We start from the raw sequence: 22,425 nt of genomic DNA, 5'->3' as shown, positions 1-22,425 counted from the left end.
ACAGTTTTCTTTTCTTTTTCTTTATTTTTATGTGGATCTTATTGAAAATAGTATACATTCAGACTGTACTTGGTGCCTTCTCCCACCACCATTCCCCCACCAATGATGAATGTCCAGGTTGACCATGCTACATTCATACTTTTACACATATTTGGGTGTAGCTCCTCTATTAATGAACCTCAGCCTTCTTCATCTTTTACCCTTCCCTTTCAGCTTTGCTGGGGTTTCCCCTCCATTATCTGTAGTCCCTCTAGTATTCCTAATAGTCCCTAGTTTGGGCATATTAGAGAAAACATATGTCCCTTCTCTTTCTGTGCTTGGCTGACCTCACTTAACATAATGTTCTCCAGGTCTTTCCATTTCTTGCAAATGACATGATTTTGTTCTTTATTGCTGAGTAGAATTCCATTTTGTTTATTTCCCATAATTCTGCAATCCATTCATCTGTTGATGGAGACCTAAGTTGGTTCCATATTTTGCTTATTATAAATTGTGCTGCTATGAACACAGGTATGCATATGTTACTCTAGTTCTCTGATTTCAACCCCCTTTGGAAAAATACCCAGGAATGGTAGAGCTGGATCATATGGTAGATCTATTCCCAGTTTTCGAAGGAATCACCACACTGGTCTCCATAGCGGCTGAACTAGTTTGCATTCCCACCAAACAGTGTAAAAGAGTTCCTCTTTCCCCACATCCTCAATAGCATTTGTTGTTATTTAACTTCTTTATGCTTGCCACTCTGATTGGGATTAGATGGAATCTCAGCATAGTTTTGATTTGCATCTCCCTGATGGCTAATGATGTTGAACATTTTTTCATGTATCTGTTGGCCATCAGTATCTCTTTTTTTGTGAAGTGTGTATTCAGTTCAGTTGTCCATTTCTTGATTGGGTTATTTGTTTTGCTAGTGTAGAGTCTTTAGAACTCTCTGTATATTCTGGATATTAGCCTCTATCAGAGTGGTAGATGGTAAAAATCTTGTCCCATTCTGTAGGCTTTCGCTTTTAAGTTCTTGATGGTTTGCTTTGATGAACAGAAACGTTTTAGTTTGATGCCATCACACTTGTTATTCTTGCTTTAATTTCCTGAACTTTGGCGGTCTTGTAGAGAAAGTTACTGCCTGTACCTATATGTTGGAGTGTTGAGGCTATCCCTCCTCTAATAACTTCACAGTCTCTGGTCTAATTTCTAAGTGTTTGATTGATCTCAAGTTGATTCCTGTGCATGGTGAGAGGTAAGGGTTTGGTTCCATCTTTCTACAAATGGATAGCTAATTCTCCCAGCACGAATTGTTGAAAAGGCCCCTTTGTCAGATAATAGGTGTGAGTCACCACTCCTTGCAATGTTTTTACTTTTTAATAGATATATATGACAGTATTTATTGTTTAAATGATGTGACATGATATGTTTATTTCAAACTTCTGTAACAAAGAAAAAAGAAAAAGATAAAATGGGTGACCTAAGGTAGATGATTAAATACATCTAAAACCTTTAATTAAAAAATATAAAAATTCTTTTTTTTTTAATTTGTTGGTCTGGAGAAGGAACCCAGGGGCATTCAACCTTCAAGCTACACCCCCTGCCCCCCCCTTTTTTGTTTTTATTTTGAAGCAGGGTCTCACTAAGTTGCGGAGGGCCTCATTGTGTCCATGAACCACAATCCTCCAGTCTCAGCCTCCCAAATGCTGGGATTACAAGTGTGCGCCACCATGCCCGGCTTAAATATAAATTCTTTAAATAATGTATTTGAAATACTGGAGTTAAAAATGATAAATCAGAGTTGTGTGTTAAGGCCAGCAAAATTTTGGCCATATCTCTAACATAAAATAATGAAAGAAATTAACTATGATATGGATGACTTAAGTTTCCAAGAGTAGATATTACTTAATTTGTGTTTTCTATATACTTATGATTTTGTTATATGAGCTTTTATCAAGCAAAATTACTAGTACAGTTATCTCATATCCACAGACTCAACTATTTTGGGCTGGAAAATAATATAAAAATTGTTGTTATTGCTGATGTATACTATGTATTTATATCTACAGTAGTTGCACCTGTATTGAACATGTATAGATTTTCTTGTCACTGTTCCCTAAGTAATACAATGTAACAGTGATTGACATAGAATTGATATTATATTGGGTATTGTAAGCTAGAGATTATTTACATTAAGAAAAGGCCAGGTGTGGTGGCGCATGCTTGTAATCCCTGTGCTTAGGAGGCGGAGACAGGAGGATCGTGCAGTTTCAAAGCCAGCCTCACTAGCTTAAGAGACTCTGTTTCCAAATAAAAATATAAAAAATAGGTCTGGGAGTGTAGCCCGGAGGTAGAAGGAACCCACCGATAGATAGATAGATAGATAGATAGATAGATAGATAGATAGATAATGAAATGATGTATATAGGTGCAAATGCTACATTATTTAATATAAAGGATTCCTTATCGATAGGTTTTTTATATTTTGCGAGTTCTTGGAACCAACCTCCCCATCCCCAAATGGATACTGAATACAAAGGGCCAGCTGTATATAGCTACTTTAAAACTATGAATTTATCACTGTTTGTGTATGGGTCACCACCAAGTAAGATTAGCAAAGTAAGATTAGCATTTTTCTTTAGCAAATATATTATCTGACTAATCCTAAGCCACTTAAATATGAACACATGAAAATTAAATCCCATTTTTAGCCTTTAACATATTTTCATATTTGATACAAACATATACAGTAAATATTTAATTTTTTCATTTTTTAGAGATATAGGAAGAAATGTTCTATTAACTACTTAAAATACAATAAAAATTTTCAAGTCTGAAAACTCTTTTTCGTTTACCACTTTCTCCACACACAGACCCTTTGTTTCTCAGTTTACAGTTGTTGCTTTGGGAAACATCAGAAAGTCATTATCTGTTATTCTACTTTTTCTTCGTATGCCACAGTTAGTCCTCATTTAGCTTTATCTTGATAATGTTTACCCAAAATACAACCAAGAGAAAAATACATAAAAGCTTTAGTTCAAAAGAACCTTTTGCTTGGTGGTGTATATCATCCTTTATAGGTTCATGTGGAATGTTTTAAGATCATTTTCAACCTTGTGTGTGTGTGAGGTGGAACCCAGGGGCCTTCTCCCTCCAGGCTACACTCCCAGACCTATTTTATATTTTATTTGGAAACAGGGTCTCACTAAGTTGCTAAGAACCTCACTAATTAGCTGAGGCTGGCTTCGAACCTGTGAGATCGTTCTGTCTCAGCCTCCCAAGCGTGGGGATTACAAGCGTGCACCACCACACCCGGCTATATTATTTTCAACTCTTAACAAAAGGTATTTTGTAGTAACTACAAAATTCTATTTTCCATGGGCTAATGACTTTTTACATCAAAATGACTTCCTTGCTTAGTCATTCCTTCAATGTTCTCTATGGAAGACTAGAACCCTGTGGCTATTTCTGAATACCTGCCAGTTAAACTTGGTTTTGAACAATTTGCTCATCTTGCCCATTTCTTTTTATCATAATATTTCTTAATTACTTGCCTTTTCTAGTTTCCCTTTTATAGGTGTAAAGTGTAAATTTCTATGGTGGGCATATCTGTAGCCAGACATAGGAAACACTGATCCTGAGATGACTGTTTAATGAAATTTATATTCTTTATTTTATTTGGATTATGTTTCCTAATCCACATTGCCAGTCTATGTCTTTTGATTGGTGAGTTAAGTCCTTCGACATTAAGAGATATTATTGAAATATGATTTTTGTTTTCTGCCATTTTGTGTTCTGTCTACTCTTTGGTGGTTTGATCTTTCTTCTTTACTTAAATGGCCCACTTATTAACTTCCTCTCTTCTCTGATTCTGAAGTCTACTTCTTTTTTTCTTCCTTATGGTTTATTTCTTTAAGAATTTTCTCTAGTGTTGGCTTTGAATTCATGAATTTTTTGAGATTCTGTTTATCCTGAAAAACTTTGGTTTTACCATTGATCTTGAATAGTAGTTTTGCTGGATAGATTAGTTTGGGTTGGAAGTTATTTTCTTCCAGTGTCTGAATCACGTCATATCAGTCTCTCCTAGCATTCATGACCTGGGTTGTATAGTCTGGGGTGATTCTTATTGTTTTGCCTCTATATGTAACCTGTCCTTTTGTTCTCACTGCTTTTAAGATTCCTTCCTTAGCCTCTATATTGGTCATTTTGGTTATTATGTGGCGTGGAGTGGTCTTTCTTTGGTCCTGTCTCAGTGGAGTTCTGTGTGCCTCCTGGACATGAAGGTCCAAGTCTCTTTCCATATTTGGTAATTCTCTGAGATTATTTCCTTGAAGAGATTACAGATGCCCTTGGTCTGTACCTCTATCCCTTCTTCAATGCCTGTTATCCGTAAATTAGGATGCTTCATATTATCCCATATTTGCTGGATGTTTAGGTTTTGTTGCTGTAAAGATTTCTGTATATCGCTGACTGTGTTTTCGGTTTGGGATGTACTGTCTTCTAATATTGATATTCTGCTTTCCATTTCATCTAATCTTCCAGAATTTCTTTCTATTGCTGTCTTCATTTCACTTATTGCCTCTTTCATTTCATTCCAGACCTCTTTCTGATTCTTTTTTAGTGATTCTAACTCACCTTTCACCTCCTCTATACTTGTTTTAAATCCTTTCATCATATTGTACATCAAGATTCTTAACTCCCCTTCTTGCATTTCTAGTAGGTCAGTATTCGTGATTTTTGCTGTCTCTTCATAATTCCTGGTTCTCATATTTATAGCGTTCTCTGTCCTGTTTTTCTGATTTCTACCCATCATTTGTGAGTATTATGCTTAGTCCAATCTTAATATTAGGAGTTTAGGGGTATTGGCAAGTCAGCAGAGCCTTTCCAGTGTTGAGGGTGGGTGATATGAGAGGAGCTGGGGTGATGGGTAAAGGAGTCGGATTAGGTAGAGGATATGTTTAGGTTGAGAAAGTATGATAAGGTAATATCTTGCTGAGAATGAGAGTTAACTAGTAGGAATCTTGTCGTTAGTAGAGTAAGTATGGAGATATGAAATACTTTGAGTATTAAACAAGGAGGTATATTATGGGGAAAGGTTTTGGGGGAGAAGAGTATGTAGGTTAGTGTGGGGAGTTTGTAAGAGGGGTGATGGAAGGAGCAGACAAACATAAAAAAAATCAGCACAAGATACCAAGTATGTAATCCAAGAAAAAGAAAGGAAAAACCAATCAAAGGAGGAGAACGAAAAAAGGAAGGAAAGAGGAAGAAAGAGGAAAAAAGGACAAGAATAAAATAAAAGGTACTAGCAGCTGTGTGAAATCAGAAAATAAGGCAAACTAACAAATTAATATATAAAAAAACAACAAGTTAAAGTAAAGGAAGGATGGGTTAAGAAAAAAAGTATAAAACAGCAATAACTATACCAAAACAAAAGCACTGTAAAAGCAAAACAAAACAAAACATCCACAATAAAAGTAAAACAAACAGTCCTACTTATTTACGAATATGGGGTCATGTCCATATAATATTTGCGTATCTGATTGCTTTGGTAGCTTTCAGAATATAATCTAATGTCTCTTAGTTTTCTTTGTACTCTATTTTTATCTTCTTAGGTCACTCTGGGTGTTTGGACACCTTTCTTTAACTGCTTTGGGTTTATGTGTCAGGATGTCTGGTTTCACTGTTATTAGATTCTGTACAATTCACAGGTTCTGTGAAATTCCAACCTGTAGTCAGCACCTCTGCACTCACCACCCTAGACTCCCACCTGTGCTTCCCTACAGCAGGGGTGGAGGATGTCCAAAGTAGACTTGGAACCTCCCCCTGAGGTCCTGTGCAGATATTGTATCTCGATGGATTTTCCTGTGTATCTGGAAATTCCAACTGGGCTAGCCGGTGTGGTCCCAAGATGTACCCTGGGCAAAGGGATGCCGGTTCCTGGATGCCCACACTTACTGCCAGAGCTCTGCCTATTCCGAGAGTGCAGGCTGGGTGCGCTGTTATTACTGGACCCAGGTGTGAGTGGGTACAGCTGCCTAGTGCCTGCTGTTATGCTCTTCCAAGGTGTATTGAGCTGTGCTCTTGATTAGAACTGAGCATCAGGCTTCCGGGCGGGCGGGAACTCCCAGCGGTGGGCCAGGGGTGTGGGATAGGTGCACAAGGGTCCGGGCGCACAGGCGGTGCGCAGTGTCCAGCAATGATCTCTGCCTCCTGCGGGACGTAGAAGCTGGAGGGGGCCCGAGGAGATTTCAGGGGCGCACAGAGCTTTCGCCGCCTGGAAGGCAGGCCTCCGGCAAGGTGGATGTCTGGGCTTCAGTGGGGGGGGGGCAGGGACTAGACACACACAAAGTAGGCTCCGATTTAGGGGTGGCGGTGGCGCAGGCACTGACTACTAGCAGGGGTCTGGGGCTCAGACAGGGGTGCGCAAGGACAGTGCTGGGTTCTGAGGCGTGGGACAAATGCCCCGGGCCAGTGCTGGGGTTGGGGCTGGGGCGCACGCTAGGACCCACACTTTCCCTGGATGCACTCAGGTACCTGGCTTCCTTGGTTCAGGTGTCCGTGGGAGTCTCTGTGCTGTTGTGATCCAATCGCTGGTGAGCATACAGAATTCTGACATGGGTGCTGCTCACTGCTTAGGATGAGGCCCTATGTCCGTTTTCAGTCCCGGATTATCTTGCCGCGGTGATTTCAGTCAGGGCTCCGGAGTGCCATTTGGGCTGGCAGGCAGCCCGCTGGCGTGCGTCCCAATTGTATCTGCAGCAGGTCTGGTGTCCGATCTTTGTTCTTCTTCTTCTTCTTCTTCGAGTTCAGGGTTCCGCCGAGGTACCTGTATCTGTTTTGGTTCCTGGTATGTATTTATTTTGTTGATTAAGACACTGCTTTCTAAGTAGTTGAACTTTATTTGTTTCAGCTACTGAGAAGTGCTGTGTCCCTCAGTCGCCATTTTGAAATTCCTCCCTTTTTATATTCTTTATTTTAAAAAAATGTTAATAACTTTGGATTCTTGAATGAAATTCAGAAATTTAAAAATATTAATAAAAATATTTCCTGTGATATATAAAAGTAAAGTACTTTTCAGATTTGTTCTTATGGAAATCAAAGCACTGTTATACCACTTTATGCAGATAAAAAGCTTGCTTAAACCACAAAATAGCTTAATCCAGGCAAGCAAGCTTTTAATAGTGAATTTCAAACCATACAATTTGATTTTTAAAGAAAATTTAAAGTGAACTAGAAGATACTTCATTAATGATTTCTATTTCCCAAGGCTTTTTATATAACATTTTCTAGATGAGTAAAAATTTAGATTCATTATTAATATTTAAATGAGAATATAAATATTCATAAGACCCAAGAACCTAGATATACTCAAGAGAACCAGACTAGAAATAGTTTCAAGAAACATGGTCTTAAGTCTTTATTTCCATTAACATTCAACTTTTTAAAAATATAATTTGAGTCCACAAACTCCCAATATAATATCTTAAATTATCAATCAACATCTGTTTTCTCCTGTGGACAAAGAACAATGTTGTGCTTCATGTTTCTAACACCTAATTACATTTTCACTCTAAAATAGTATTCCAAATGACCTCATTCTCATTGATAATGAGTTCCCCTGCTATAGAAATACATTTTCTGTCATCACAGAAGGCACTGAAGAGAAATTTTTGCAGTGCTATCTCCCAGGTCTTCTTCCAGAGTTTGGCCTCGAGTTTCACTACTTAGCTATTGGAGGCACTGGCATATTTCTGCGCCTTTGCGAAAAGTAGACTTTCTCCTGAGCCTGTGGTCCTGCAGAAAGTGAGAGCCCCATGGTCACACAAGAAGATTTCAGAAAGTGTTGCCCCCTGATGATAGCTTAACCTCAATTCTCAGGCCAGAGTTTGGAATGAGCTGTCAAAGAGGTATCTTCTGCCTTAACATTATGTGATATTACCATCTCAAGAGTCCTTGCCAAAACCCACACTACAATCCCTACATAACAGCAAATCCCTAAACACCATAGCAAATCAGAATAGTCACAAAGAAGAACCCAGCAAGAGTTTATAGCTGCTGGCTGGACTGCTAACGACTAGTTACAGGGTTGTACTTCCTTAGCATCTCCTTGCTGAGCTCTGAGTTTGTTTCCATGGTGATTTTACACAGTACAGTCCTTTTTTTTATAAACAGTAAGACACATAGATTAACAAAACAAAGCCATTTTAATGACTTCAAATTCTTTAATGGGGAATTTCAGCTAATCATGTTCTATATTCTTTATGCATTTGAGGATGTCAATCTCAAAAAAATAAAAAAAATCCACATTGTACTTTATAATTTACTATTACTTTTTTTTTTTTTCTGGTACTGGAGATAGAACCCAGGGGCATTATACCTCTGAGCTACACCCCCGGCCCTATTTTTTATTTTTTTATTTTGAAACAGGGTCTCACTGAGCTGCAAAGGGCCTAAGTAGCTGAGGCTGTCTCAGCCTCCTAAGTACTTAGCACTATGAATTTTTTTAGGCAGATTATATACCAGCTTTTAATAGCCCTATAACATTATTATTCCTTATTCACTAATATTTGTCTTATGTCAAGCATGGTGGCGCATGCTTGTAATCCCAGCATTCGAGAGGCTGAGACCTGGAGGATCGCAGTTCACAGACAGCCTCAGCTACTTAGTGAGGCCCTCTGCAACTCAGTGAGACCTGGTTTCAAAATAAAGAATAAAAAATAGGGCAGGGGCTGTAGCTCATAGATCAAAAATGCCCCTGGGTTCCATCCCCAGACCCACAAATTTTTTTTTTTAAATGTCTTATATTCAACCTTTTACTTTGTCTTTTTAAAATATTGGAATATTCTTGTTAAATATAACAGGCATAGAGAACCATAATGCCAGTAATTTCCCAAGTGTGTGTGTGTTGGGGGGGGGTACTGGGAGTGGAACCCAGGGGCTTTTCTACCTCGGGGCTATACATTTTATACTTTATTTGGAAACAGAGTCTCACTAAGTTGCTAGGCACCTCACTAAGTAGCAGAGGCTGGCTTTGAACCTGTGTGATCTTCCTGTCTCAGCCTCCCAAGCGCTGAGATTACGAGAGTGTTCCACCATACCTGCCTTTTCCCAGTCTTTAACAGAGACAGAAGGATGTTCAAATTCTATTCTTCTAGACATACATTTTTATTGGGTGCTAACTGATGTTTGAAAATGCCTGATAATATATTTTTGGTGTCTCAGAAAGCTTGTTTATGATTTTTTTTCTTTAGTAAGGTTTTAAGCACATAGATTAAAGAGGTACCATCATGCTGTTCACCATTTTTATTTACTAAAATATCTTTTAATTTCTTATCCTGTTCATGCTAAAATCTCTACTTAATTATAGGTTGCAACATGGTTCCTGAGATGGCTAATCTCATTTTATATGTTTCTGTGGTTTCTCTGATGAATTGGAATAGTTTCTTCTTCTCTTTTAAAACATCTAACAGATGTTTTAAAAGATACTCAACGTAAGATTGCATGAGTAATGCATAACTGATAAATATGATCCTTAGTATTCTGTAATCAGGAATATTTTATCCAGTAATTAGGAAATAGGTCTTCTGTTTATTTGAGATATGGTATCTGTTTGTACATACATTTTACACATGTATATATATATAGTTTGTGAATCATGTGTTTTAAAGAAAAAGTAAATGATAGTAAAACTACTTTGAAAACCATTTAACTTTCTTTAAAATTTTTTAGAGATTTCAGGATTTTCGTTTATTGTCTTGATAGATATTTTATTGTTGGGCTTCACAATAAAAATAAAATGATTGAAACCTTTTTGTAGTATAGAAATTGGTTGATTTTTAATTCATATTAAATAAATTTTTATTAATCTCTTTAAACTTTTTAAAATACTTTTATTGGTTCATGATAGCCTCCCATCATAATGTAGTTCATAATGATGGTGACATACATGGACACAGCACTTCGTGGGCTTTCCCCTGCTCCTTCCCACCCCTTCCCCATACCGGGTACTGAGATTGTCTGTGGAAGTGATTTCTTCATTAGTTCTTCCTCTTCCTCTTCTCTTAGAGCTCTACCGAAGTTTCTCCTCCATTATCTGGAGTAAGAGTATCCCCATTACTCCCTAGCTTGCACATATTAGAGAAATCATAAGGCCCTTCACTTTCTGTGACTGGCTAATCTCACTTAACATGATGTTCTCCAGGTCCTTCCATTTTCTTACACATTATACAATTTCATTTTTATTCCTGTGTAAAATTCCATTGTGGATATATCCCATAATTTTGTAATCCATTCATCTGTTGATGGACACTGAGTTTGGTTCCATAATTTGGCTATTGTGAATTTTGCTGCTATAAGCATGGATATGCATATTATTTTAATTTTCTGATTATAGTCCCTTTGGAAAGATATCCAGGAGTGGTATAGCTGGAGCATATGGTAGATCCATTCCCAATCTCTTTTTATAACTGTAACTTGTACAAGTACTTAAAGATGGGACAGAAACCCAATGCTCTGTTTTCTAAACCGGTTTACTTGCATCTTCAAGTTAAATTCTGGGTATGTGGTATTTCCATCTGCATTCTCACTGCTATGTAACACATCCTTGATGCCCACAACTTAAAGGAAGATTGGTTTGCTCACAGTTCTGGAGGTTTCAGTTCATGCAATGCCAGATCACATCTGAGGAGTACAGGACATATTTGCAGGAAGCAGAGAGCAGGCAAGGGGAGGGGACAAGGAACATACATAATCCCGAAAGCCAAACTCCCAGTGACCTAACCCTGGAGCCATATCCTACCTACCTACCTATGTTACCACCCAACAGAGTCATCAATGGATTTATCCTTTGGTGAGAGTAGAACTTTCATAATTCATTGAGCTCTTCCAAGGGACCTTCTACATCCAAACCCCAAAAATGAGGGATTTCGTTTCTTAGTGTTGTAGTTGCCATCTCAGTGTCCTTTCCTGTGTTCTTTTCCAGGGTCATGGCATTTCAAAATAAGAAAGAGGTGATAACATTTAGAGGTTACATGGCTATATTACTTGTAGAGTTTTCTTGTGTTTTTTGAGATAATTCTGTTAAGTTTTATTACTAGGATAGCCAGTGTGGGATTATATGCCTCATAATCCGTGCTTGCTCTAAGGTTCTTTTTTAAAGCTTCTCATATAGAAGAATTGAAATGAGCCCAATTGCTTGTCACAGGTTTTCAGAGAAAATGTTTTATAAGTTGAAAAGACACATTTGTTTAAGTATAAGTTTTTGGTGTATATCTTTCTCTTTTCCTATTTAAATAATAACCCTAAATAGTTTTTTTTTTTTAAAGAGGAGCATATACAAACTTATGATGGTTTTTGGTTTCCATGGTGATAATTTTTTAGATCCAAACATTGCCACCTGGACTTCTAAGCCAACCCCTGTGGTGTAGTGTCCCAGGTTTTAACTTGTATTAAAAGCAAAACTGAGAACTATTTAGACTTCTTTTTCTTTTAAAGACAGTGCATTGTTTCACGTTTGTGAAGTCTTAAGGCTATTAAAGTCTGTGTAATTTGTCGCTGCTTCATACTGCTTTTGCAGCTTCCCTTCCTAGATGGAACAGACTGCTGCATAGGCCAGCTCCTGGCAGCACCTCTGCAGCACTCTAGTCATTCCAGTTCCCTACAATGCTTTGAGCCTAACACCCTTCATTCTCTTACCTAATCCCTAACAAAACTTCAGGAGTGCTGTAAAAGACTGTTTAGAACTCTGGAAACTTGTAATAGGAGATTTACAATTGAAGCTGATCACTTTCCAGTATTATCAGCCTGGCAGTGACTCATATCATGTTTCAGAGTGTACCAAAGAAACCACATACACTTTGTAATGGCTATTGAAATTCTAGACATGAGAACTCAGAACTGTCACAGAACTTGCCACCTAGAAGTATACTGTCAAATTATGTATCAGGCAGGTCGTTAAAACCTGTAGTAAGAATGTCAGCATAACTTTCTAGAGGCTTGGAAACAAAACCTTAGATTGAGTATGATATCAAGCTAAAGGCTTCGAATGCAATGGGAACAAAGATCAGTTTGTACATTTTGATTTGATATAGCACATATATTAATTTTGGTCTTATAATCAAGAGTAATAGCATGCAGAAAATTCAGGAAATCTAATCATGAACTGAATATAAGGAACACATTCATATAGTAGATAATAAGTCAAAATAACTGTTCTTTATGGTTAAACTATATCTTTATATTAGCATGTATTATAAAATGCTATTGACAAATATATGAACCTTTAGTTCTTATGTAATAATTATCATTGAATTTAGCTGAGTAAACTTATTTCTTACAGATGTGCCAAATACTGGTGTAAGCAAACCTAGAGTTTCTGACACTGTCCACCCCAACAACTATCTCATCAGGACAGAGCCGGAACAAGGAGCCCTCTATTCACCAGAGCAGACATCTCTCCATGAAAGTGAGGGTCTGTTGTATTATCTTTTAACTATTTGCTTTTAACATTTTCTTTTTGAAACTGAGTACAAGAAGTATATAATAAAGATGTTTCATTCTGATTTTATTCCTCCAGGATCATTGGGTAACTCAAGAAGTTCAACGCAAATGAATTCTTATTCCGACAGTGGATACCAGGAAGCAGGGAGTTTCCACAATAACCAGACTGTGAGCAAGGCAGATAGTAGACAACAGCATTCATTCATAGGATCAACCAACAGCCATTTGGGGAGGAACTCAAGAGCTGAAGGACAAACACTGGTTCAGGTAAGCCAAACACATCAAGATCCTTATAAACAAATATCCTCCTTGTTGATACCTTTTATACATATTCCTATTTAAAGCAAAGCCAGGCCGGGCGTGGTGGCGCACGCTTGTAATCCCCGTGCTTGGGAGGCGGAGACAGGAGGATCGCGCTGGTTCGGAGCCAGCCTCGCTGGCTTAAGAGACCCTGTTTCCAAATTTAAAAAATATATAAAATAGGTCTGGGAGTGTAGCCCGGATGTAGAAGGGTTTCCAGGAACCCCAGTACCATCAAATAAATCAAGCAAGCAAGCAAGCAAGCAAGCAAGCAAAGCCAGTGCATATAATTTTGAATGTGTAGAATGGATAAAATTGCAAAATAATCTTCTACAATTTGAAGTTGCCTTTTATAGGTATTCCTTATTAAATGTAAAGCCCATACAAAGAATTTTGGATTTATAAATGGATAAAGTGGCAAAATCATTTTATACTATTTGAGTTATAGTAGTAAGAAATATTTAGGCATAAAACCTAAAATATGTTGTTTTGATTAATTATATCCTATTAATAAATTCTGATAAATTCCTATACACAGTAGAGTAATTCTGAAAACAACAAGTTTGGCATGAAGAGTCCAAAAAGAGTGTAAAAGAACTGGATAGAATAGAATGTGCTATTTCCTGAGGCATTGTGTGTTCCTAAAACATACAGGAGCTAAAATATGCTATATAATGTCTGTGAGGGCACATTTATAATTCCCACACCTGCAGAAAATGGGAGTTAACTCATTCTAAGCAAAAGTTTTTACCTACATCACTGGAATTTTCTCTGAAAGCACATTTCTTCTGTTTTGTAAGAATATAGATATTCCTGTTTATAGAACAATGCTGACTAGAAACATATGCATTCTATTAGGGCTGTGTAACTCGATAACCAAAAAAAATGTTGCATATAAACTTATAAAACTTCCTTAGTTCCTTCTGTATTGCTATTTTATTCACATCATTCTACCAGCATGTGCCAGGATTAAGAAAAGCAGTAGGAGCCCTGTATAGCATATACCCAGTGAGATAACTGCCCAAGTGCCTAGTGATCTCTGTGAACCTGAAAAAAGGCAAAATGATTGGAGAAGTTAGGTGGACACTAATAATGCAATCCAGGAAGCTCTTCAAGTACACACAGTAGTAGGCCAGGACTCCCAGTGCCAAAAGAAAAACACCATAACTTTAGTACTTTTGCTAATTAAAGTAGGGGGAAAATTTAAATATGTAACTTTTTAAGCTAAAATAGAAAAAGCTCATACTGGTAGCAAGCTACTTTAAGGCAGTCTTCAGATTATTTATTACCTTTGATCTCAGGATTTTTTTTGATGGAAAAGTTTGAGAAACTAATGCCTATGGGAATTGATTTGCTTAGGTAGATTTCTATGTCGGCAAGTCTGAAGTCCTACTTTTGAACAGGAATTACTTTAAGTATAGAAATTATTTCCTTTTTCTTAAAAGTGATCACATTGCCTCTTTTTTAAATTCACACCATTTGGTTTTGTTCCTAAAGATGAGCATCATGTTACACATGGGTCTCTAAGACTTGCATATAGTCTGGGCAATATATTTCCTAGCTGTCTGGGCCAAGTGACATTCCATATTGGTAGTCTACTGTCAGCACTGTCAGTACCCAAGCACACATTTTACCTTTTCTACTATTGACTGATTTTTTAACTATATCTTCATTGCCTTGTCTTTTATTTAACATGCTCTTTCCTTCACATGTCATCTCCTCTCCACAGCTATTGCCCTACCAAAATTGTTGAACTTGAGCACATTTGAGGTCTCAGAGCAGTATTTCAGCCAGCCCAGTTGCTTGTTCTACCTGGAGGCAGAGCACAGATTCACTTATGACATCTCAGGATGTACAGAGTCCTTACCTTTTCCCTGCATCTTCCCTTATTGCCACACTAAAAATGGATGGAGGTTGATGACAACTGGACTTTAGCAGTCACTCAGGAAATAGGCAAGGACCTGGCACTGGGCTTGTTATCTGGAGCCCGAATGCCTGTTTCCATTTCTAAGCCTGCTTTTCTTTCTCCCGGGCCTGTTTCCCTCAGCCTCTTCTTGCACAGCCTCAAGAAAGGTTATTTGATACCCGTTGTGTTTCCAGGAGTCTACTATAAATCTATAGATAGAATCGTCTGTGGCAGAAAGTTCATTTTACATTCTGGTCTTTTCCAGCTGACTAGTCCAAGAGCCCAGCAGAGACTTTGAGCATTCCTCCTACTGGAACTGATTTTGGAATGCCTTTATTGTATCTCTTTAAATCCACCAGCTAAAGCTAAGAGCTCATAGATCAGAAAAGGTAAAAAGAAAACAGAAGCTACATTTGAGCTGAAGGATTAAACTAATTTGGCTAGAGCACCTGCACAGCCAATCTGTTCCTTGAAGTAAATTCACAGGGGAGACACTGGACCCAGCTTCTATCCAAACGTTTGTTCATTTATTTCATGTTGAAAGAACAATTTCCTTTTGTTAATAGGGTCAACCCATAAAGACTAGCCATTGACAGTACTTCTATAGCTACATTTAGACTGATGTATTCAAAAACCTATTTTTGTTTTACAAAAATGTATTACCTGGGCCAAACCTTGACTCCCAGGGAATGAGGTAAGTGCTTTGTTCCAGTGTCCCTTTACACTCACGAGTTATTTGCAGCACTTATAAAGAAACATTTTGAGTTGCAAAAAATGCATAGGCAAAGGGCTAAAAAAATAAAGACAGAAAAAGAATAATTGCTTTAGATATCTTCTTACTGGCTATTTTAATATTAAATCACAAAAAATATAAAAGAAAATCACACAATGAGATAAAATTAAGATCTTGCTCTAAATCAGAAAGTGGTAAAGCAAATTCAGCACCTAAAATGAATAGTTAATTCACATTCTGTAGTGAGCTATGTACGTTTTCTCTGTAATGACAATGGATACAAAACCCTGGATAAACCCATTTTCTTTTCTCCCCTCTCATCAGCCATCAGTAGCCAATCGGGCCATGAGAAGAGTTAGTTCAGTTCCATCTAGAGCACAGTCTCCTTCTTATGTTATCAGCACAGGCGTGTCTCCTTCAAGGGGGTCACTGAGAACTTCTCTGGGTAGTGGATTTGGCTCTCCATCAGTGACCGACTCCAGACCTCTGAACCCCAGTGCATATTCCTCCACCACGTTACCTGCTCCGCGGGCAGCCTCTCCGTACTCGCAGAGACCGGCCTCCCCAACAGCTGTGAGGCGGATTGGCTCGGTCACCTCCCGACAAACCTCCAATCCCAACGGACCAACCCCCCAATACCAAACCACCACCAGAGTGGGGTCCCCACTGACCCTGACAGATGTACAGACTCGAGTAGCTTCCCCATCCCAAGGCCAGGTGGGGTCGTCGTCCCCCAAACGCTCAGGGATGACTGCTGTACCACAGCATCTGGGACCTTCACTGCAAAGGACTGTTCATGACATGGAGCAGTTTGCACAACAGCAGTATGACATTTACGAAAGGATGGTTCCACCTCGACCAGACAGCCTGACAGGTGAGTGCAGATGACAGCACTGCAAACCAGGGGCTGGGGGAATCTTCCTGCACCTGCAGCTGAAACAGAGTTATGATGTGGGAAAGCCTCCTGACTTTATCTGAAAGTTTACAGCTTACAATTGCAGGTTAACTTGTTTTTTGGGCTCTAATCCTTTACAGAATGAAATTATATACATTTATATCAGTAAAACACATTTGCAAATAGATACATTTCCCCTCTCAGAATAGTAGGACATAAAATGCCCTTTGTTGCATTTAAGAACTGGTTGGAATTAGCCGGGCATGGTGGCAGACATTTGTAATCCCAACATTTTGGAGGCAGAGACGGGAGGATCACAGTTCATGACCAACCTCAGCTACTTAGTGAGACTCTGCAATTTAGTGAGACCCTGTTTCAAAATAAAGAATAAAAAATAGGGCTGGGAGGTGTAGCTCAGAGATAGAAAGACCCATATATTTTATTCATGTAAATATTTTGTGATCCTGCATATTGAATCCAAGCCTGTTTCACCTTTGAACTATACCTCCAGCCATTTATTTATTTATGTGTTTGTTTGTTTGTTTATTTTTATTTGTTTGTTTTGAAACAGAGTCTCACTGGTACCCCACATACTATCTTCAAAACCGCAATCCTCTTATCTCAGCTTCCCAAGTAGTGGGTTTATAGGCATGCACCACCACACCTGACTACCTATAAATTATATTAAAATGTGCTTTTAGAATCTCTACTTAAATATTTAAAGTTTTTTCTTTATTAGTATAGACTAAGATATGAATTTCACTTCCTGATGCCTTGATTTTGGGATCTCAATGAGAAATGCACAGAACTCTTAAGAGTTACCTTTAAAATGGGTAGGTACGAAGCCGGGCATGGTGGCATACACTTGTAATTCCCCACTCTTTGGAGGCGGAGACAGAAGGATTGCGCAGGTTTGAAGCTAGCCGCACTGGCTTTAAGAGACCCTGTTTCCAAATTTTAAAAAAGTATAAAATAGGTCTGGGAGTGTAGCCCAGAGGTAGCAGGGCTTCCAGGAACCCCAGTACCACAAAAAAAAAAAAAAAAAAAAAAAAAAAATCAACTAATAAAATGGCCAGGTATGGTAGAGTATTCCTATAATTCCAATACTTGGGAGTCTGAGATAAGAGGAACACAGGTAAGTCCAGCCTCAGAAACTTATGAAATCCTATTTCAAAATGAAAAATAAAATATGGCGAGGATTGTAGTAGCTAAAAGGTAGAATATCTCTGGGTACCACCCCACCCAAAAAAAGAAGAAACCAGATCCCTGGTTTTATAACTGTACCTATCAGCATTTTTTTCACAAAGGAAGGGTTTTCACATATTACAAGACTTCATTCTTTTTTAGTAAATTTAAGCTAATCCTTAACTAATATTTTTGTTTTGTTTCTTTTTATACTAGGCATTAAAGCAGGGGCATTCTGCCTCCTAGCTACACCCTAGCCATCTTATTTTTATTTGTTTTGAAGCAGGGCCTTGCTAGCTTGCTGAGAGTCTTGCTTTGTTGCTGAAGCTGGTCTTAAACCTGTAATCCTTTTATCTCAGTCTCCCAAGTACTGAGATTATAGGTATATACCACCATGCACAGCTAACTAGTTTTTGAAATTATACTATAAAGTATTATGTACAAAAAAGTAAAACTACAGAAAAATAAGAAATGGTAGGAGGAAGACTCAGGCTCCTCTTTCCCCCTCGCCCAGTCACATCAACCAGTTCATGTGTCTTCCAGCATGTTTAGATAAATAAGTATACTGGCTATGTAGAAATGTGCTCACACATTGTCATGTTTTCTTTTATACTGGTGGGATTCTATCACATTTTCCTTCTTTACCTTGTTCTTTTTACTTCTTATGTCTGAGAGCTCTAGCTCTACCTCATTCTTTCTTAAGATGCATAGAACTCCTTTTTATATGTGCCTTATAATTTAATCTGTTCCCTATTAATGGATATTCAGTTTGTTTATAAAGTTTGACTTTTAGAGACAATGCAGTATACATTCTTCATATTCCACAAAGGCACTAGGGTAACATTGAGATCCATTACTTGACCTAGAGTTCCTGATTTAAAATATGTGTATATTTTTTCCTGGTAGATATTCTCAAATTGCCCTCTGTATTTGTCAAAACTCTCCCTGCTGTAACCCAGTAATCCTGACCACACACAAGTTAGAGGAAGGAGTAGTTATTTGTTCATGGTTTTGGAGACTCACTGGTTCAGTCCATGTCAGGCTGGGTCTGCGGAGCACAGGGGGAGCAGAGAGTGAGCAAGCAAGGCTCTGCTGTGACATCTTGGAGGCCAGCAGCAAGAGATGGAGATAGCAAGAGAAAAAAGGACTATACGTAATCCCTAAGGCCACACTCCAGGGACCCCTCCTCAGCAGCCAAGGCCCACCTCAACATAGCTGTCTACTATCCTTGAGATCATAGGGATTCAAACAGTTATACCCTCCAAGAAGACTGCACAGACTTAAATTTTTGCCTGTAGTTTGAATATACCTATTTCTCAAACCTTCAGTAGCACTACACATTGTCCCAAGTTTTTTCATCTTTGCTAGTCTGGTAGGTAAAGATCTTAACCTCTTTGTTTTCACTGACCTTTATTGGGTTCTGACTTAGGGTAAAGATTCCACATGTTTACCAGCCACTTTATCTTTTATTAAAATCATAGGTTCAAGACAGTGTTATTTGTGAAAGTTTTTTTTTAACTTGGAATAAATTATGCACTTGCAATACACCTCTCAAGGTTTTTTTTCTATTTTATTTTATTTTTATTATTGTTTTGAGGTGTTTTGAATTTATAAAAAACATTTGGTATTTTGTAACTTTTTTATTATGGCTTCTAAGAAATATAAAGCTTTTTAAAGACTTCTTTAATAGAACATTTTGTGTAAAGAATTTATATTGAACTTAGATTTGACCTCTAAGAAATTCCTAGTAATAAGGACCACCTCTTTTTCATTCTGTCATCAGAGGAGTGTGCTTAGCTTAGATATTTTCTGAAACACCTATGTAAAATATGCAGCAAAGTCTTAGAGGAATCACTAATGAAGTTCTGCCTCCCAAGGAAACCGCAAAAGAGAAATCGTCTGAGGACTTCCATATTTTCCCAATATATATGTAGACCATCTATGGATAAATCCCTGATTATCATACAGTTATGTAGAGAGCCAGGGAAGGAACTCAGCACATGATTACTGTCTCCATGTTTAACACTGAAAGGTTTCAACATTAAAAGGACTGTTTTCTGACATGCAGGTGAGATTTGACTTTAGATTTCAAAGGAAGAAAATAATTTTATATAGTATACCTAGCCTCTTGGTGTTTTTGTTTTTCCTAAAAATAACTGAGTCCTCTACAGACACAATGGACCTCTTTAAGAGTTTCTAGTTTCCTGTCATCTGGCTGACTACTTTTGCTGAATGTAAACTCTAACTTGTGGTTTCAGTTCTTTGAACTTCAGAAAATGATGTGCCTGTCATTATATTTGCATACATTCTTGATTTCAAAGGATTACTGCCTTGCTAATTGATATGCCGAAAGCCATATTTTGTAGTATGTTTAGGGACTTGAATATTTGGTGATCATAATTTAAATGATGATACACTGAGTATATAAATTTAACTCCTACCACAGTAAAACATGTATGCCCTAAAGTATTCATTTTGGTATAATCATACTGGGAAAAGTTTTGAGAGAAGAATGAAAAATAAGTTTATATTGATTTCTAGTTTTTTTGTGTGTTTTTGTTTTATTTGTTTTTGTTTTTGTTTTTTTGGGTGGTACTGGGGTTCCTGGAAACCCTTCTACCTCTGGGCTACACTCCCAGACCTATTTTATACTTTTTTATTTGGAAACAGGGTCTCTTAATCCAGCGCGCTGGCTTTGAACTTGTGCAATCCTCCTGTCTCCGCCTCCCAAGCGCGGGGATTACAAGTGTGTGCCACGACGCCCGGCCAATTTATAATATTTTAATATAAAGGTTTTCAATTCATTCACATACACTATATCATTATAACAGGTAAACAGTATGTGTGGGATTGCAATAGAAAGGTTAAGTAAATAATATTGTGAAGAATCTGTGTTTTCCATTATTGGGAAGGAGAAATAAAGTTATTAAAAATTAACCTGTAGAAATTCTTCTGGAAAAAATATTTCTGATACTGATTATAAAACATAAGTACATCTAGCCCAGTTTCAGTAATACTAGTTACAGTGAACTTTCTATACATACTAATTTTATTTGATCTAAAGACACTGATGTTAATCTACAGGAGTGTGTGTGTGTGCATGTGTCTATTTAAAGGCATGAGAAAATAAACAAAAATAGTTAAATCATTGTTATTATTCAAAATGACTTTAGGATCAAAAAAGTGCTACCAACTTTGAACTCCCAACATCGCTTGTCACATATAATAATTGCATTTTACTAAAAATTCTGCAGTAAGTATCTGCTGATTACTTTTTATAGTTTTAAGTGGTAATCAGCTCTTTTTTTTTTTAACCTTTCCCATGAAATCAGAGTAAACATTCACAAAAGCTTTTGTATTGCCTGGATTCCAGTGATGAATCTAGCCAGATCCTTACAGTGAGATCTAGCATTCTACAAGTGTTAAGGAATTTTTTTTTTCTTACTTTATTTCCCAGTATACAAGGCCTTGTCCTCAACTTGCCTCTACTACCCAAGTATGATCTTCAGATTTTCACAATGAATCAAGAATGTGGCTTTATTGAGTGTTAAAATAGCACCTCATACTGATGTGATTACCCGGCAATAGGTACATTCTCGTACCCACTTTATAACACCATGAACAAAATATTGTTCAAAATTTTTGTTCAAAATTTTTGTTCAAAATATCTATAAACTCCATAAATAGAGTTTTTACACTGCTAAAAATAATGAGAAGTCTACCAGTGAATGAAACAGCTAAAATCCTCAAAAGGCAACTTTACAATGGCAGTCAGCATCATGGTGTTATCTGTAGAGTTAAGTCAGTTTCCATGGACCCCTCCCTGGTGCACTGACCTCCCTCTTTAACCTGACATTTGTGGAGGGGGTCCGTGGAGGCCAAGGCTCCTCATGCCAGGTGGGATTGGTTCTTGAGGCATGGCACCGTCCAGTGTGGTGTGAAATGACAACACTGACCTGTGGCTTCCTTCATCTCACCAGAACGTAGTGTCTAATGGGAATCCATCACATTTTCCTTCTGGCTCTGTTTCCTCAGTTTTAAAATGAGAGGGTTTAGCTGAATAATGTCCCAGTTACTTGATCCTATAAACCTATGATCCTTGTTTTAGCAAGTGGGGAGCCAGTGCTAAAACCCACACTGATTCACTAAGTTTTTTTCCATGCCATATTGCTGCCTGGGGTAGGTAATAATCATCCACTTTGAAGCTTTCTGTATTTATGAACGTTTTTACCACTTATCACTAAGCCACATGTAATTATCGCTTATATTGAGGCTCATTTGCTTTTACTTGTGATTTGATTAACTGAACTAACAGGATGGGGATGATACTGTCTTTATATAATTAGTTACTGTGTTAATTATTTGCAGTCTTTTTTAAAAAAACAAATATATGCTGACTGACTTCAGATATGTTTGATTGTATTTGGAGTATTGATGGGGTGTATATATACAGCGCCTAAGAAGATTCGGCCTGAGCGGCCTACGGCCTAAGGCAAAACTTTAAGTAAAGTGATTCAGCAAAAAACGGTCAAGATGGCGCCTGGAGGAAGCTAGGAAGGCGTGGTTTCCCCATTCATTATGGGTGGGGAGACTGAGCAGTTTTTCTCTTTCTACCTTTAAAGGAGCTTTCCGCACACATGAATGGCTCATGTACTGGCCTGGGATTGGCTGTAAACTACGTGCTAGTGATCTTTATCCCGGATAGGCTAGGCTATTTCTCATGGAAATTCCCCTCGTGGCTTGGTGCTATATAAAGAACTGCTTGGAGAGAAATAAATGAGATCTCGCTTGACTTGACTCCTGGCTCGTGGGTTTGTGTTCGAGTCATCGGTACTCATCATATTTCCAAGCCCCGTCAGCTGTCGGGCAGGATTCCCGACAGAGTATAACCTTAGGTGGTATTCTATGCATGTGCCTTTTTTATTT

General features: G+C 37.9%; 1 protein-coding gene across 4 annotated transcripts in view; it reads left to right on the top strand.

Annotated features, from left to right (window-relative positions):
• Positions 1-22,425, top strand: part of PKP4 (plakophilin 4) — a gene marked incomplete at its 5' end in the record, with an annotated part of 192,032 nt that overhangs the window by 108,858 nt on the left and 60,749 nt on the right. For 2 of the 4 annotated variants that reach the window (XM_080689592.1, XM_080689590.1), the window contains 3 exons: positions 12,320-12,445; positions 12,557-12,747; positions 15,744-16,293. In XM_080689592.1, coding sequence (XP_080545718.1) covers positions 12,320-12,445; positions 12,557-12,747; positions 15,744-16,293 — 867 coding nt within the window. Of the gene's footprint in view, positions 1-12,319; positions 12,452-12,556; positions 12,748-15,743; positions 16,294-22,425 lie in introns of all 4 variants that reach the window. The other 2 variants (XM_080689591.1, XM_080689589.1) reach the window with 1 other exon arrangement.

This window comes from Muscardinus avellanarius (genome assembly GCF_963383645.1).
Source record: "Muscardinus avellanarius genome assembly, chromosome: 2".
In the NCBI taxonomy this organism is placed as follows: domain Eukaryota; kingdom Metazoa; phylum Chordata; class Mammalia; order Rodentia; family Gliridae; genus Muscardinus; species Muscardinus avellanarius.
Note: the sequence above shows the minus strand (reverse complement) of the source record. Positions and strands in the feature narration are given on the sequence as shown.